Source organism: Colobus angolensis, unplaced genomic scaffold (assembly GCF_000951035.1).
Source record: "Colobus angolensis palliatus isolate OR3802 unplaced genomic scaffold, Cang.pa_1.0 Scaffold4, whole genome shotgun sequence".
NCBI lineage: Eukaryota > Metazoa > Chordata > Mammalia > Primates > Cercopithecidae > Colobus > Colobus angolensis.
The window spans coordinates 4513231-4526791 of record NW_012117376.1 but is presented as its reverse complement, the minus strand read 5'-3'; the positions used below and the strand labels follow the sequence as shown (position 1 = coordinate 4526791).

The 13561-nt window shown below is 40.4% G+C and overlaps 1 protein-coding gene across 2 annotated transcripts in view; it reads left to right on the top strand.

Annotated features, from left to right (window-relative positions):
• Positions 1–11943, top strand: part of AGO4 (argonaute RISC catalytic component 4) — a 64309-nt gene extending 52366 nt beyond the window's left edge. The window contains exons 15-18 of one of the 2 annotated variants that reach the window (XM_011955335.1): positions 4577–4678; positions 5245–5444; positions 7543–7748; positions 8727–8808. In XM_011955335.1, the coding sequence (XP_011810725.1) occupies positions 4577–4678; positions 5245–5444; positions 7543–7651 (411 nt within the window). In that variant the 3' untranslated portion in view covers positions 7652–7748; positions 8727–8808. Of the gene's footprint in view, positions 1–4576; positions 4679–5244; positions 5445–7542 lie in introns of both variants that reach the window. The other variant, XM_011955336.1, reaches the window with a different exon arrangement.
• Positions 11944–13561: the final 1618 nt, after the last annotated feature.

The following is a 13561-nucleotide window of genomic DNA, read 5'->3' as shown; positions in this document are numbered from 1 at the left end:
TGTCTCAAAAAAAAAAAAAAGAAAAGAAAAGAAAAGAAAGAAAAAGAAAATAGTCCCCTGTGTTCTGCCCTGAAATCTCTCTTGTCTCAGTTCTTCCTCTTGTATGTTCCCGCCACTCTAGGCAGAACTGTTTTATTGCAGGAGACTCCTAACAGTCTCCCTGTCTCCATTCCTAACAGTCTCCCTGTCTCCATTCTTTCTTCACAAATGCATCCTCTACGCTGCTGTGAAAACATAGATCTTATTGTGCCATGCCACTGCTCAGAAATCTTCAGGTATTCCCCATTGCTTACCAAATGCTTTCCTGTGGTGTTTAGTGTTTTCTCAAGATGGCCAAAACAACATTTTCATTTTGTCTTTCACCATAACCTTATACATCTTCCATTTCCCATATCCACTGTACATAGTTATCCCTGGAACGAGTGCATCCATTCCATCCACTGTCTTCATTATTTTTATTAAGGTATAATATAGATACAGTAAAATACACCCTAATTTTTTAGTGTCTAGTTTTAGTTGAGTGCATACGTAAGCTTTTTGTTGTTGTTTTTCATTTTTTTGAGATGGTCTTGCCCTGTCACCTAGGCTGGAGTGCAATGATGTATATAATCATGGCTCATTGCAGCCTCGGCCTCCTAGGCTCAAGTGATCCTCCCATGTCCGTCTCCTGAGTAGCTGTGACTACAGGCCAGTGCCACCACACTTGGCTAATTTAAAAAAAAATATATATATATATTAAAGGACAGGGTCTAACTTTGTTTGCCAGTTTGGTGTTGAGCTCCTGGACTCAAGTGATCCTCCCGCCTCAGCCTCCCAAAGTGTTGGCATTACAGGCATAAGCCACCATGCCTGACCCTAGTTTTGACAAATGCATACAGTTCTGTAGCCATCACCACAATAAAAATATACAGTCATCCCTCAGAATCCATGGGGAATTGGTTCCAGGACCTCCTACAGATACCAAAATCCACATATGCTCAAGTCCCTGATATAAAATGGTACAGTTAGCTAGGTGTAGTGATGTATACCTGTAGTCCCAGCTACTTAGAAAGCTGAGACAATAGGATCACTTGAGCCCAGGAGTTTGAGAAAAGTCTCGGCAACATAGCAAGACTCCATCTCAAAAAACAAGAATGGTATAGTAATTATACATAACCTATGCGCATCCTCCCATGTATTTTAAAACAGGGGTGTCCCATCTTTTGGCTTCCTTGGACCACACTGGAAGAAGAATTGTCTTGGGCCACACATAAAATACACTAACCATAGCTGATGGGCTAAAAAAAAAAAAAAAAAAAAAATAAGAAAGTTTATAAATTTTTTTTTGTTTTTTTTTTTTGAGACTGAGTCTCGCTCTGTTGCCTAGGCTGGAGTGCAATGGCTCAATCTTGCCTCACTGCAACCTCTGCCTCCCAGGTTCAAGTGATTCTCCTGCCTCAGCCTCCCGAGTAACTGCGATTATAGGCACACGCAACCATGCCCAGCTGATTTTGGGATTTTTAGTAGAGATAGTTTCTCCATGTTGGCCAGGGTGGTCTTGAACTCCTGACCTCAAGTAATCCGCCCTCCTTGGCCTCCCAAAGTGCTGGGATTACAGGCATGAAAGCCACTGCTCCTGGCCCAAGTTTACGAATTTGGATTGGGCCATATTCAAAGCCGTCCTGGGTTGCATGCAGCCCATGGGCTGCGGGTTGGACAAGCTTGCTTTAAAAGATCTCTAGATTACTTATAATACCTAATACAATGTAAAGGCTTAAATAGTTGTTATACTTATATAGTTGTTATTTTAAATATTTTTCTAGGTTGCTTTAGTACTGAATACAGTGTAAATGCTATGTTTTATTGTTTTTAATTTTTTTCACATTAAAATTAAATTTTTAAACATGTTAACAATTTTCTGTATTTGTGTCAGGTCTTTAAAATTTATATTTTTATTTATTTTTTAATTGACATAATAATTGTACACATTTATGGGTTACATAGTGAGTTTTTATACAAATAATGTATAGTGATCAAATCAGGGTATAATTAGCATAACCAAACCTTTTTTTTTTTTTTTGAGACGGAGTCTCGCTGTGTCGCCCAGGCTGGAGTGTAGTGGCGCGATCTCGGCTCACTGCAACCTCCGCCTCCCGGGCTCACGCCATTCTCTGCCTCAGCCTCCCAAGTAGCTGGGACTACAGGCGCCTGCCACCATGCCCGGCTAGTTTTTTTTGTATTTTTTTTAGTAGAGACGGGGTTTCACCATGTTAGCCAAGATGGTCTCGATCTCCTGACCTCATGATCTGCCCACCTCGGCCTCCCAAAGTGCTGGGATTACAGGCGTGAGCCACTGCGCCCAGCCTGTCCAAACCTTTTTAAAGAATATCCACAGTTGGTTGAATTCCTGAATGCGGAACTGTGGATACCAAGGGCTGACTGTATAATCATTCTGTCATACCAAAAAATTCTCATGTGTCCTTTTGTAGTTAACCTTTCTCCTTCACTTCCAGCCCCTGGCAACCACTGATATGTATTCTGTTCCTACAGTTTTGCTTTTTCCAGCACATCATATAAATAGAATCATAGCCTTTGAGTCTGGCATTTGAGATTCATCCAAGTTGTGTATATATCAGTAATTTGCCACTTTTTATTGTTGAGTAGTATTTCATAATATGGATGAGCCATAGTTTGCTTATCCATTTTTGAGTTTAGGGGTATTTGGAGTGTTTCCTGTTTTTTACCCAACTTCCCTTTTCAGCTCCTACTTATCTTATAAGGCATGCCTCACCTATTTCCTCCTCATCACCTTTTCCCAGTGGCTCCCATATGCCCGTATCACATTGTGTTACAGTTTATTGTATACACTTTTCATGAAGTCAGGAAGGCAAGTTGATTAGTTCTCTTGATGCCCCTGGCTGTCATCGCCAACATCTGCTGCAGAGCCTAGCAGTCACATGGGTGCTCAAACAATAACTGGTGAATTGAAAAGGCTTGGATTCTCTTTTCTCCAAGGCATCACCTCTTCAGGCTGTCATGTGTAGAACCAGAGAGTTTTTTTATTTTTTTAAGGGTAAAATAAATTTAGAAAATGCTATATACTCTATATCCCTCTTAAAGATTATACATGACTAAGTAAAGGTTTTGAGAAGTCATACAGTAGAAAAATATTTTTAACTTTAATTTGACCCTATATTTCTCAGGTTTGTTCCACCATAAACTACCTAAACACATCCTACAAAACTAATATTCCTAAAGAACACACTTTGGGGAAAAAAAATGCTAGAACCAATATAACTCAATTAGATTTCTTCTGATCCAGCTAGGAACCCAAGATCACATATACATTTGATGGAAGGAGATTTTTCTATACTCACAGAGTTATGTATGCATAGGTGTACGATCTTCAGCTGAAGGTAACAATAGTTAAAATGGAGCCAAATAAACTCCCATCACATTTGTGCCTGTATACTAAATAAATGTGTTCATACTGAGCCTGCTGTACAGCAGAAGAGGGTGACCAAATAACAAGATTTAATTCCTTCCCTTGTAATCCATTTCTGAAGTTCCCCTCTTGCCTTCCTAGAAATTTGATTTTCAAATCTTGTCTGTAGGGTTTTTGCTTGGAATTTTAAAAGGGTAAGAGAACATCACCTAATTTTATAGATGATTAGATTGAGGTGTAAAGATAATAAGCTTTGTTCAAGGTATATAGTTGCAAGGCTAGGCCTAGATCTGAAACTGGTTTTTTAGTTCCCATTTCAGTGCTTTCTTCCTGATAACCATTTGCCAGTGACTTTTTATTAGTATTATTATTATTATTATTAAAGTATTTGCTATTGCCAGGTGTGGTAGCTCACACCTGTAGTCCTAGCACTTTGGGAGGCCAAGATGGGAGAATTGCTTGAGCCCAGGAGTTTGAGTCCAGCCTGGGCAACAAAATTAGACCCCATCTCTCAAAAAACAAAAAAATTAGCCAGACGTGATGGCATGTGTGCCTATAGCCCCAGCTACTCAGGAGGCTGAGGTGAAAGGATTCCTTGAGTCCAGGAATCCAAGGCTGCAGTGAGCTATGATCCTGCCAGTGCACTCCAGCCTGGGTGACAGAGTGAGACCGTCTCAAAAAAAAAAAAGTATTAGTTATGTTGAACCTGGTAAACCAATTTAAAGATTCCTTAATCTTACTTTTACTGAAAATTGTGAATATTTTTTTACTCTAAGAAAGGAATAAAACTGTTTTTTTCTCAGAAAGTTTATCTATCTTAAATGTTAAATGTTTTTTCCCCTCTATGAACATACCACTGTGTCATCTGTAAATATATAATAATGTTGTAGCCCAAAGCCACAGGTAAAATATTTTTTGTCTGTATCCTCCTGAAGAGATCCTGGAACATATTTGTTTGTGAAAATAGTATAGGTTAAAATGGTTGGGCTGAGGGAAAGTTACAGAGGATTCAACATCTTGAATGAAAGTGATTTTCAAGACTTAATTTAAGAGACATTTACCAGCTTGCTTCCAATTAACACACAAAAGAAAAAAATGATCTGAGCCCAGTTTGGCACTTTGATGACTAATTACTTTTTTTGTTTTTTGTAGGTAGGGAAAAGTGGCAATGTACCAGCAGGCACTACAGTGGATAGTACCATCACACATCCATCTGAGTTTGACTTTTACCTCTGTAGTCATGCAGGAATTCAGGTAATTTGGAAGCTGCTTCAGATCTTTGACTTGATAGGGAGATGTTTGCAAATTCAGCAACTAGCTTGAGTGGACTTGTTATTTAACACCATGCCTAACTCTGTTAATGCTTGTATCCTAGAATTGTCATCTTTTGGTCTAGGTATCTGCTTGTAGGTGTGCTAGGCAGAAGTATTTCTGAGTTTAAGGAGTAGGTTTCAATTATTTTCTCCTCTCGTGTCATGTCAGAAACACATTAATCAGGCCAGGCACGGTGGCTCACGCTTGAAATCCAAGCACTTTGGGTGGCCGAAGTGGGCAGATCACCTGAGGTCAGGAGTTTGAGACCAGCCTGACCAATGTGGCAAAACCCTGTCTGTACTAAAAAATACAAAAATTAGCTGGGCATGGTGGCGTGCCCCTATAGTCCCAGCTACTTGGGAGGCTGAGGCAGGAGAATCGTTTGAACTCCAGAGGCGGAGGTTTCAGTGAACCAAGATCGTGCCACTGCACTCCAGCCCAGGTGACAGTGAGACTCCATCTCAAACAACAACAACAACAAATTAATCATAAAACTCTCTCCCCAGGGAACTAGCCGTCCCTCACATTACCAGGTCTTGTGGGATGACAATTGCTTCACTGCAGATGAACTCCAGCTCCTGACTTACCAGCTGTGTCACACCTATGTGAGGTGCACTCGCTCAGTCTCTATTCCAGCCCCTGCATATTATGCCCGGCTTGTAGCATTTAGGGCAAGGTATCATCTGGTGGATAAAGATCATGACAGGCAAGTTTCTTAGGCACAATAAAGTCTCTTTATATTTTAGTAGCATGTTAAAAAAATGAGCTACGATAGAAAACTCTTTTAAAGATTTAAACTTTCTCTCAGGGTTTAAATTGTAAGGAGCATATAAAGTTGCATGTGCCTCTGAGAGCTTGTAATGTGACTTTTGGTCCAAGAAGTGCTCAGGCTTGTTTATACTTGCATTGTATCTCTAAAGGAGTTTAATCTGGAGCTGCTTGTGGTTCTCCCATGGAGCCAAATGCATTTCAGTTCTGCTCAGGTCCTAAGTAGCCTCAAAAAGTGGTCAACACAGTACCCTGGCTCCGGTCAAAGCAGTCACAGGGCTGTGGATTCCACTTCATGCAAGTGAGGAGGCCTGACCAGTTCCCTTTGCTTTTGGTACATTCTGGAAAAATACCCCAGAGTGAACCTGGATGTGTATGTGAGAGTGGGGGCACAGACCATTCTCACTCTCAAGTAGGCATCTTGGGAGAATAGGAGAATCTGATATTTTGACCTATTCCTGAGCTTCTATTAAATAGTTAAACAAGCTCTCTGCATTAATTTTCTTTTCCGAATGACCATCTGTGAAGTGTAGCAGTTTCTGGGCTCTTCCCCAAGTCTGAATTCAGCTGCTAAATAGTAGACATTCCACTGCAAGTCTATTTCTGTAAGGGTTGAAAATACACTATTATGGAACATGTCCAGCTGTGGCTTTGTACCTTCCATTCTGTAATGTGCTTTCATTTATTCGGCATATTTATTAGGTATTGACTGTGTGCCCAGTACTGTACTAGGTGCTAGAAATACTAAGATGAGTAAGACGTATTTCTTGTCCACAGGGATTTTATGTTTCAGTACGGGAGACAATATAGCAAATATACAACTGACAAGTAGCCCAAGTCAGTACAGATAAAAGTGCAATGGGACACCAGAGGAGAGGCTTTTAGAGAAGATTTCATAGCTGGATGGGTAGAATTTGGCTCTACAAAAAAGAGAAAAGAATTTTCAGGGCAGAGGGAACAATGGACACAAGGAGAGAAAGCAAGTGACATGTTTGTACAGTAGCAAATTTTCTTTGGCTGGAGGATAGTAAAGGGGAACAAGCAGGTATGAGGCTGCAAAAGTATGTTAGAACAAGACTGTTTGTTAAATGTAAAATGCTGTTCCTAGGATAGAATAGACAGGACTTAACAGTTAATTGGATATGCGTGTCAGAGGAAAGGGTGAAGTAAAAGATGGCTAAGATTTTGAGCCTAGATGATAAGGATAATAATCACTTAAAGAGAAAGTCAGAAGAGGAATGGGGATTTACAGCTTGTCAAGCCCTTTATATCACATGGTATCCTTAAGTAGTATGTTTAGAAGTTGTTGTTACTCCAAAAGACTAAAGTTCAGAGGAGTTATTATGTTTCCAAGGTTATACAGTTAGTGAGGGGAAGAAAAGAAGAGACTGGTGGCACAATAGCATTTGCTGGGAATCTCCTTCAACTAATGGTTTATTGAGACTTTGTGGTATTATGTGCTAGACACCAAGGATACAGTGGTGAGCAAGGTGGACAAAGTTGCTGCTTTCTTGGAGTTTATATCCCAGTGGGAAAAGAAATAATTACCCAAGTAATAATTTAATTTCAATTGTGTTTAGTACCATGAAAGAAAAATATAGGATTCTGTGAAAGCATGTTCCAGGTGGCTCTGACCTGGACCTTAAAGTCAAAGAAGATTTCTATGGGGAAAAATGACATTTGACTGAAGCCTAAAGAAATTAGCCAGACATAATGGGCAGTGGAAATCTTTATATGGATACTGTTAAGGATTGTGTCTTTGCAGACATTATATTATTTAATTCTTGCAGCAGCCCATTAAAGAGGTTCAGTTGAGCCAACTGATGTTTAGAGGACCATAACAAATTATTCAAGAAGCTAAAGCTTAAGCCTAAGATATTCTAGAATCTAGTACGGTTTGTGCTATTTGAAATGTGTGAAGTTTGAAGTGATCTTCTGTTATACTTGTTTTTTGTTTTTGTTGTTGTTGTTGTTGGTTTTTTGTTTGTTTCTTTGTTTGTTTTGCTTTGTTTTGTTTTGTTTTATTCTCTTTACAGTGCGGAAGGCAGTCATGTGTCAGGACAGAGCAACGGCCGGGATCCTCAGGCCTTGGCTAAGGCTGTGCAAATCCACCATGATACCCAGCACACGATGTATTTTGCCTGAGAGTCTCAGAAAAAGAACTCAACCAATTTGGCACCCCATGTAGCCTCAAAATGTTTCAAATGCCTACCGCCTCTAGATCGAGCCAAGTTGACTTCAGGTGGTCTTCTACCAGCAGCTTGGAATAGTTGCACTGAATCTATACTTCGCAGCACTGTCTGATGCGTCAACAAAATTGAGCCATTTTTTTAAAGTAATAGATACTCATAGATTATCTTTTCTGATGCACTGGACTGAATTTTTACCTCAATGTGCAAAGGCTGATCAGCCTGAACTTTCTAAAGGACTTTACAAGAAGGGTTTCTATGGAATATTTTGCTAGCTGTGGTGTTCACCGCATCCCTCTAGTCTTAGAAAAGAAGATTATTCCTTTTTTCTGTAGTCATTGAGTGGGGTGTATGCATAAGTGGGAGAGAAAAACCAAACAATCTACTTCAGTTCAGTGTAACTATTTAATTGTGTGGGTCCATAGACTTTTTAATGAAGATTTCTGACTTTGCCACTGTAAATGCCTTTAATGAGCATTAATTTTTGAAAGTTTGTTACAGAGTTTTATTAGGTTTATTACTTTATCTTATTGATCTCTGCAGACTTGTGCTGGTGCAAGTACACGCTGCCAGGCAATTTGCACTATATTTGGCTGCAGATTCAAACAGGCAGTTCTCTTATTTGGTCGACTTTTGTGAATGTGTGACATAAACAGATGTAATGCATGTCACAGTGACAGAGATAACACTGCCATGATAAAAGTACTCATGTTTCCCCCTATTTGAAAAAAAAAAATTGCTTTTAGTATTTTTCCAAGTTTTCAAAAGTGCCCATTTTATGCTGCTGTGTGGTTTGTTAGATCTAAATGATTTTTAAACTTTTCTCATAGAAACTTAACTTTGGCAATAAACATTTTTTAAGGTCTCTCCTCTTCCTTCCCCAACAATGTAGTTTTCTAGATGAGACTTCGGTATGATTTTATCAGCTATTTCTTATGTATCATAATCTGGCAATTTCTGAAACCAATCAGAAAAGACATATATTTCCATGCCTTTTTAAAGAATTATTTTTACCTGTTTTATATTCACAGTTGGTGTCCTGTCACTTTGTTTTAAAATAAGCTAGAACCAGGATGCTTCCTTATTGGAAAGGCTTTGCCAGTCCTTAAGGTACATTGAGTGATGCTGCAACTTGCAAAAATGTACCAGCATTTAAAATTTCTTTTCCTGGGAATCAAGGTAACTCACACGACTACTTGCAGTATAAATTTTTTGCTTCTCTTTCGACCTGAAATGTACTTGGTGGGTTTTCCTTCCTTTTATTAAACTAAAACTGTGTGGAAAAGGTTGATTTTTCTTAATAGATTCTGAATTCCACTCACAGGGAGATGGGATTCCTTTCTCGTCCCAACAAAGGGAGTTGCTCTAAAGCGAGCATCAGTTAAAATGTAGGGGAAAATGTATTCTGTATGTAGTGTAGATAATACTTTGTGAATGGACAACAGTTACATAGTGTCTTGGTAGCTCCAGCCAGTGTTTCCCAGCCCAGAGTTTACTGACTTGTAATTCTCTATCCGGGACATCATGAGTGAGGGATGGAAAAGGGGATAAAAGGCCTGGAGCCACACTCCATATGGCTGAGGAAGGCGCTAGGGAAAGAGATAGACACAATGGGGTAAAAACAATTTTGCCTCCCCTGCCTGGAAACTGCTGGTGGGGAAATGGTGGTGAAGGGTGTTTGCTAGAACTCATGAGATGTTTCAAATCTCATAAACTAGCCTTCTCAAAATCCCAGCAATATAAAGCACTGTTTTTCTTCAGTCATTTAAATAAACTTGTAAATACATTGAAGTTTACATTTCCATGTGCTGTTGATCAATGGCGCCACCTGTATTTGCTGATGAGCCTGGTCTCTGAGAGAGAGTTTTATAATGTCGATGAGGCCTGTTGCTCATTAAGATAAGTGCAGACGTCCTTAATCCCTGCAGATAGTGGGATGAAAAGCAAGTTCTGTAACTGAAGCACAACGTAGCCAGGAGTGAAGAGATGGCAGATGTTAATTTCTTAAAATTTTCCTTTTTTTTTTTTTTTTTTTTTTTGCAAATACCTCACTTGGATAATACAAATCAGGACATGTTGGTGAGGGGCTGGCTGCTGCTTTTATTCACACTTGTTCAGGGAGAGCACAGAGAATACCCTTCAGCATGGCCACTCTGGACCCAAGAGGAGGAAAAAAACGGAAGCTTTTTTAGGAGAAGGAGGACTCGCAGGAATCCAAGATGTGAAGAACTCTTGGTGGCTGGCTGGCTGGCCAGCGGGCACCACACCTGCACTTGAGTGCCTCGGGCTTGCTTATTAATAATGCACAGAAGAAGCGTCACTTCTCACCATCTCCTGGCATGTATGGAGCAGGGAGCAAGGCCATGTTCCAAAATCCCTGATTAGCTTGTCTTGCTCTACGCTCGACCTCGAACAATACAGCTTGTAAGACCTCAGTCAGTCCTGGCACGCTGGGGTGTATCAGTGTGGTGGTGGAAGAAAAGCCGGGAGGCCTATTTTTATAGAAAATAGTACCACTAAAGGTGCAATGCTGTCATTTTGGACAAAAGGAAAGAAATTTGGAAGAACTGGGATTATTGGCAAAAACTTGCTGAGGGGTGAATCTTGATGAGCTAATCACTGCAGAACCAGAGTTGCAGCAATATGATTGCAAGCAAGTCTGAATGCATGGTTTTACTTTAACTCGGCTTGACAATTTCAATAGGTAACCCCCTCGGGACTGACTGAGTCGTTACGCATGTGTCAATCAATGGGAGGTGTGCATTCTCTAGAAGTAGTTTTAGGCTGTTTGGTTTGGTTTGGTTTTTGTTTTTTAAATGCAGCCTGTTTTTTAGGCACTGTCATGTGGTGTGAAAGATTTAAATGTAGCAATGCTAAAGAATAATAATTTGGGGATAAGAAGTGGGGACATTGGCCGGGCGCGGTGGCTCACGCCTATAATTCCAGCACTTTGGGAGGCCGAGGTGGGTGGATCACCTGAGGTCGGGAGTTCAAGACCAGCCTGACCAACATGGTGAAACCCCATCTCTACTAAAAATACAAAAAATTAGTCGGGCCTGGTGGTGTATGCCTGTAATCCCAGCTACGTGGGAGGCTGAGGCAGGAGAATCGCTTGAACCCAGGAGGTGGACGGTGCAGTGAGCTATTACTCCAGCCTGGGCAACAAGAGCGAAACTCCGTCTCAAAAAAAAACAAATGGGGACATGAAGAGAGTGGTGATGACCCAAATGTTGAACCGATTATGTTTTGGTGGTGGTGTTGTTAGCTGTTGAATCCTGAATGGCTTATAAAGTGAATTAGCTGGCTTAATGCAGCCAGCGTTCTGGGCAGCAGAACATATTCATTCTTACTGTAAATTCTATTTGCTGCTTCCAAAGGTGATGATTTTCAAGCAGACATGTTCTATATGGTCTGTGTTTTAGGATCTGGTGCCCAGCCTCTATCAGAGCTTACCTACCTGGCAAAGCTGCCTACCCTTAGAGTGGGAAAATATAGTCCACTGTTTAATAAGGCTCACCCTCGCCACCCTGTCCTAACGACCTTTTGTGAATGTGCTGTAATATTTTCTTGCTCAATAGCAAGGTGGTAGCTCTGCTTTCATTTTAAGAAAGTGGAGGCTGAGGGCATTGTATCAATACTGTTTCAACTCCAAGAAGTTTTCCTTGTAAAATTAAAGGAAAGATCTTGTTATTGATTAACCATTTTCTTATGCCTTGCTATTGACATATTCATGCTCTTTCTATGTCTAGTGGCTGAAAATGTTTGCATTTGTTCATTTGACTAATGGTGTGATTTTTGTTTCTATATTATTAGACCTGTAATGTTTTAAAATGTATTTTATTAAATTTGGACTGGATGTATGTCTCTAGCAATACGAGGTACTTTCTAAACTATTAAGGGAGGGGTTGTATCCTCATGTTGAGATAAGATGATGGTCGTTTAAATTTTGCAATTTTTTTTTTTGGCCTGCAGGGATATTTTGTGTTTATGTGTCCAAAAAAGGAATAAATTGGCATTCTTGTGCCAAAAGTTGTTTTTCCTGTCAATTGTCTAATAAGTATACAGTACACTGTAATGGCAACATACATGGTTGCTTTTTAAAAACAATTTCCTCTGTATGAGAAATTTAACAAAGAACAGTGAAAAAACTTTGTGTTTTTAACTCTTGGGACTCCCTATTTTTAAAAATTGCTATTTGGTATACAATTATTATGTGTCAAAACTAAAATAAAACTTTTAAAAAAGAAATTGCTATTTGAGAATTTTAGAAGAGCTTTTCAGCAACACTTCACATATGAAAACTTTTACAAGATTGATCGGAGTTCTGGATATGACTTTTAATGGGAAGATCTATTTAAGCAATGCTTGAGAAGAATCTGCAGTCTCCAGAGGGCAGTGTGGCCACACACTTTATAAGACTTAACTTCTACAGAGGAGAAGCTGCTCCAGTTCATCCAACCTGGGGCTATCCAGTCTCATCTTTAGAAAAATTCTCACCAGCAAAGCCCTTTTGCTAAGTCATGGCAGGGACAATTCCTTAGGGAATTTATAGTTTGCTAGAGGAGAAAGTTCTGCATATAACTACTAGAAGGCAGTTGCTTTTTCCATCTGTGTACTATCTCCTCCATATTTATCAGTTATCAAACATTTATCATGAACTGGGTACATGCCATGTTCTGCCTAGGTGCTGGGAACACAGAAGAGTAAAAACTTAATTATTCAAAGAATTCATTCTAATTTGGCATGAGATGGAGGAAGAGGCAGCGAGATTAACACTGGGTGCCTACTATCTGTCAGTCACTTTATTTATTTATTTATTTATTGAGTATAGAGTCTCGCTCTGCCGCCCAGGCTGGAGCACAGTGGTGCGATCTCGGCTCACTGCAAGCTCCGCTTCCCGGGTTCACACCATTCTCCTGCCTCAGCCTCCCGAGTAGCTGAGACTACAGGCATCCGCCACCTCGCCCGGCTAATTTTTTGTATTTTTAGTAGAGACGGGGTTTCACCATGTTAGCCAGGATAATCCGGTCTCAATCTCCTGACTGCGTGATCCGCCCGCCTCGGCCTCCCAAAGTGCTGGAATTATAGGCGTGAGCCACCATGCCCGGCTTATTTTTTAAATTATTTTTATTTAGTTTTTTAAGACAGGGTCTCACTCTGTCACCCAGGCTGGAGTGCAGCAGCACGGTCATAGCTCCCTGCAGCCTTGACCTCCCAGGCTCAAGCAATCCTGCCACCTCAGCCTGCTGAATAGCAGGAACTACAGGAAGTGCGCATCACCATGCCCTGCTAATTTTTGTATTTTTGTAGAGATGATGTTTTGCCATGTTGCCCAGGCTGGTCTCAAACTCCTGGGCTCAAGCCATCCTCCCACCTTGGCCTCTCAAAATGCTGGGATTATAGGTGTGAGCCACTGCACCAGGTCTGTCAGTCACTTTCTATTGATATCTTCATCCCAGCAACAGAGCGTTGGTGGGCACTGTATCAATACTGCTTCAAGAATTTTTCCTTGTAAAATTAAAGGAAAGATCTTGTTATTGATTAATCATTTTGTAGTCAGAAACCATGGGTAGTCAGAAAATAGAAAAAACAGTGTTGCTGGGATAAAGATATCAATAAAAAGTGACTGATAGGCCGGGTCAAATGCTTTCCCTTACTCCTTCTTTGGGAGATAGGATCCCTCTTTTTTATAGAAAATTTGTTGTTGTTATTATTATTACTATTATTGAGATGGAATCTCACTGTGTCACCCAGGCTGGAGTACAATGGCGAAATCTTGGCTCACTGCAACCTCTGCCTCCTGGGGTTCAAGCGATTCTCCTGTCTCAGCCTCCCAAGTGGCTGGGATTACAGGTGTGTGCCACCA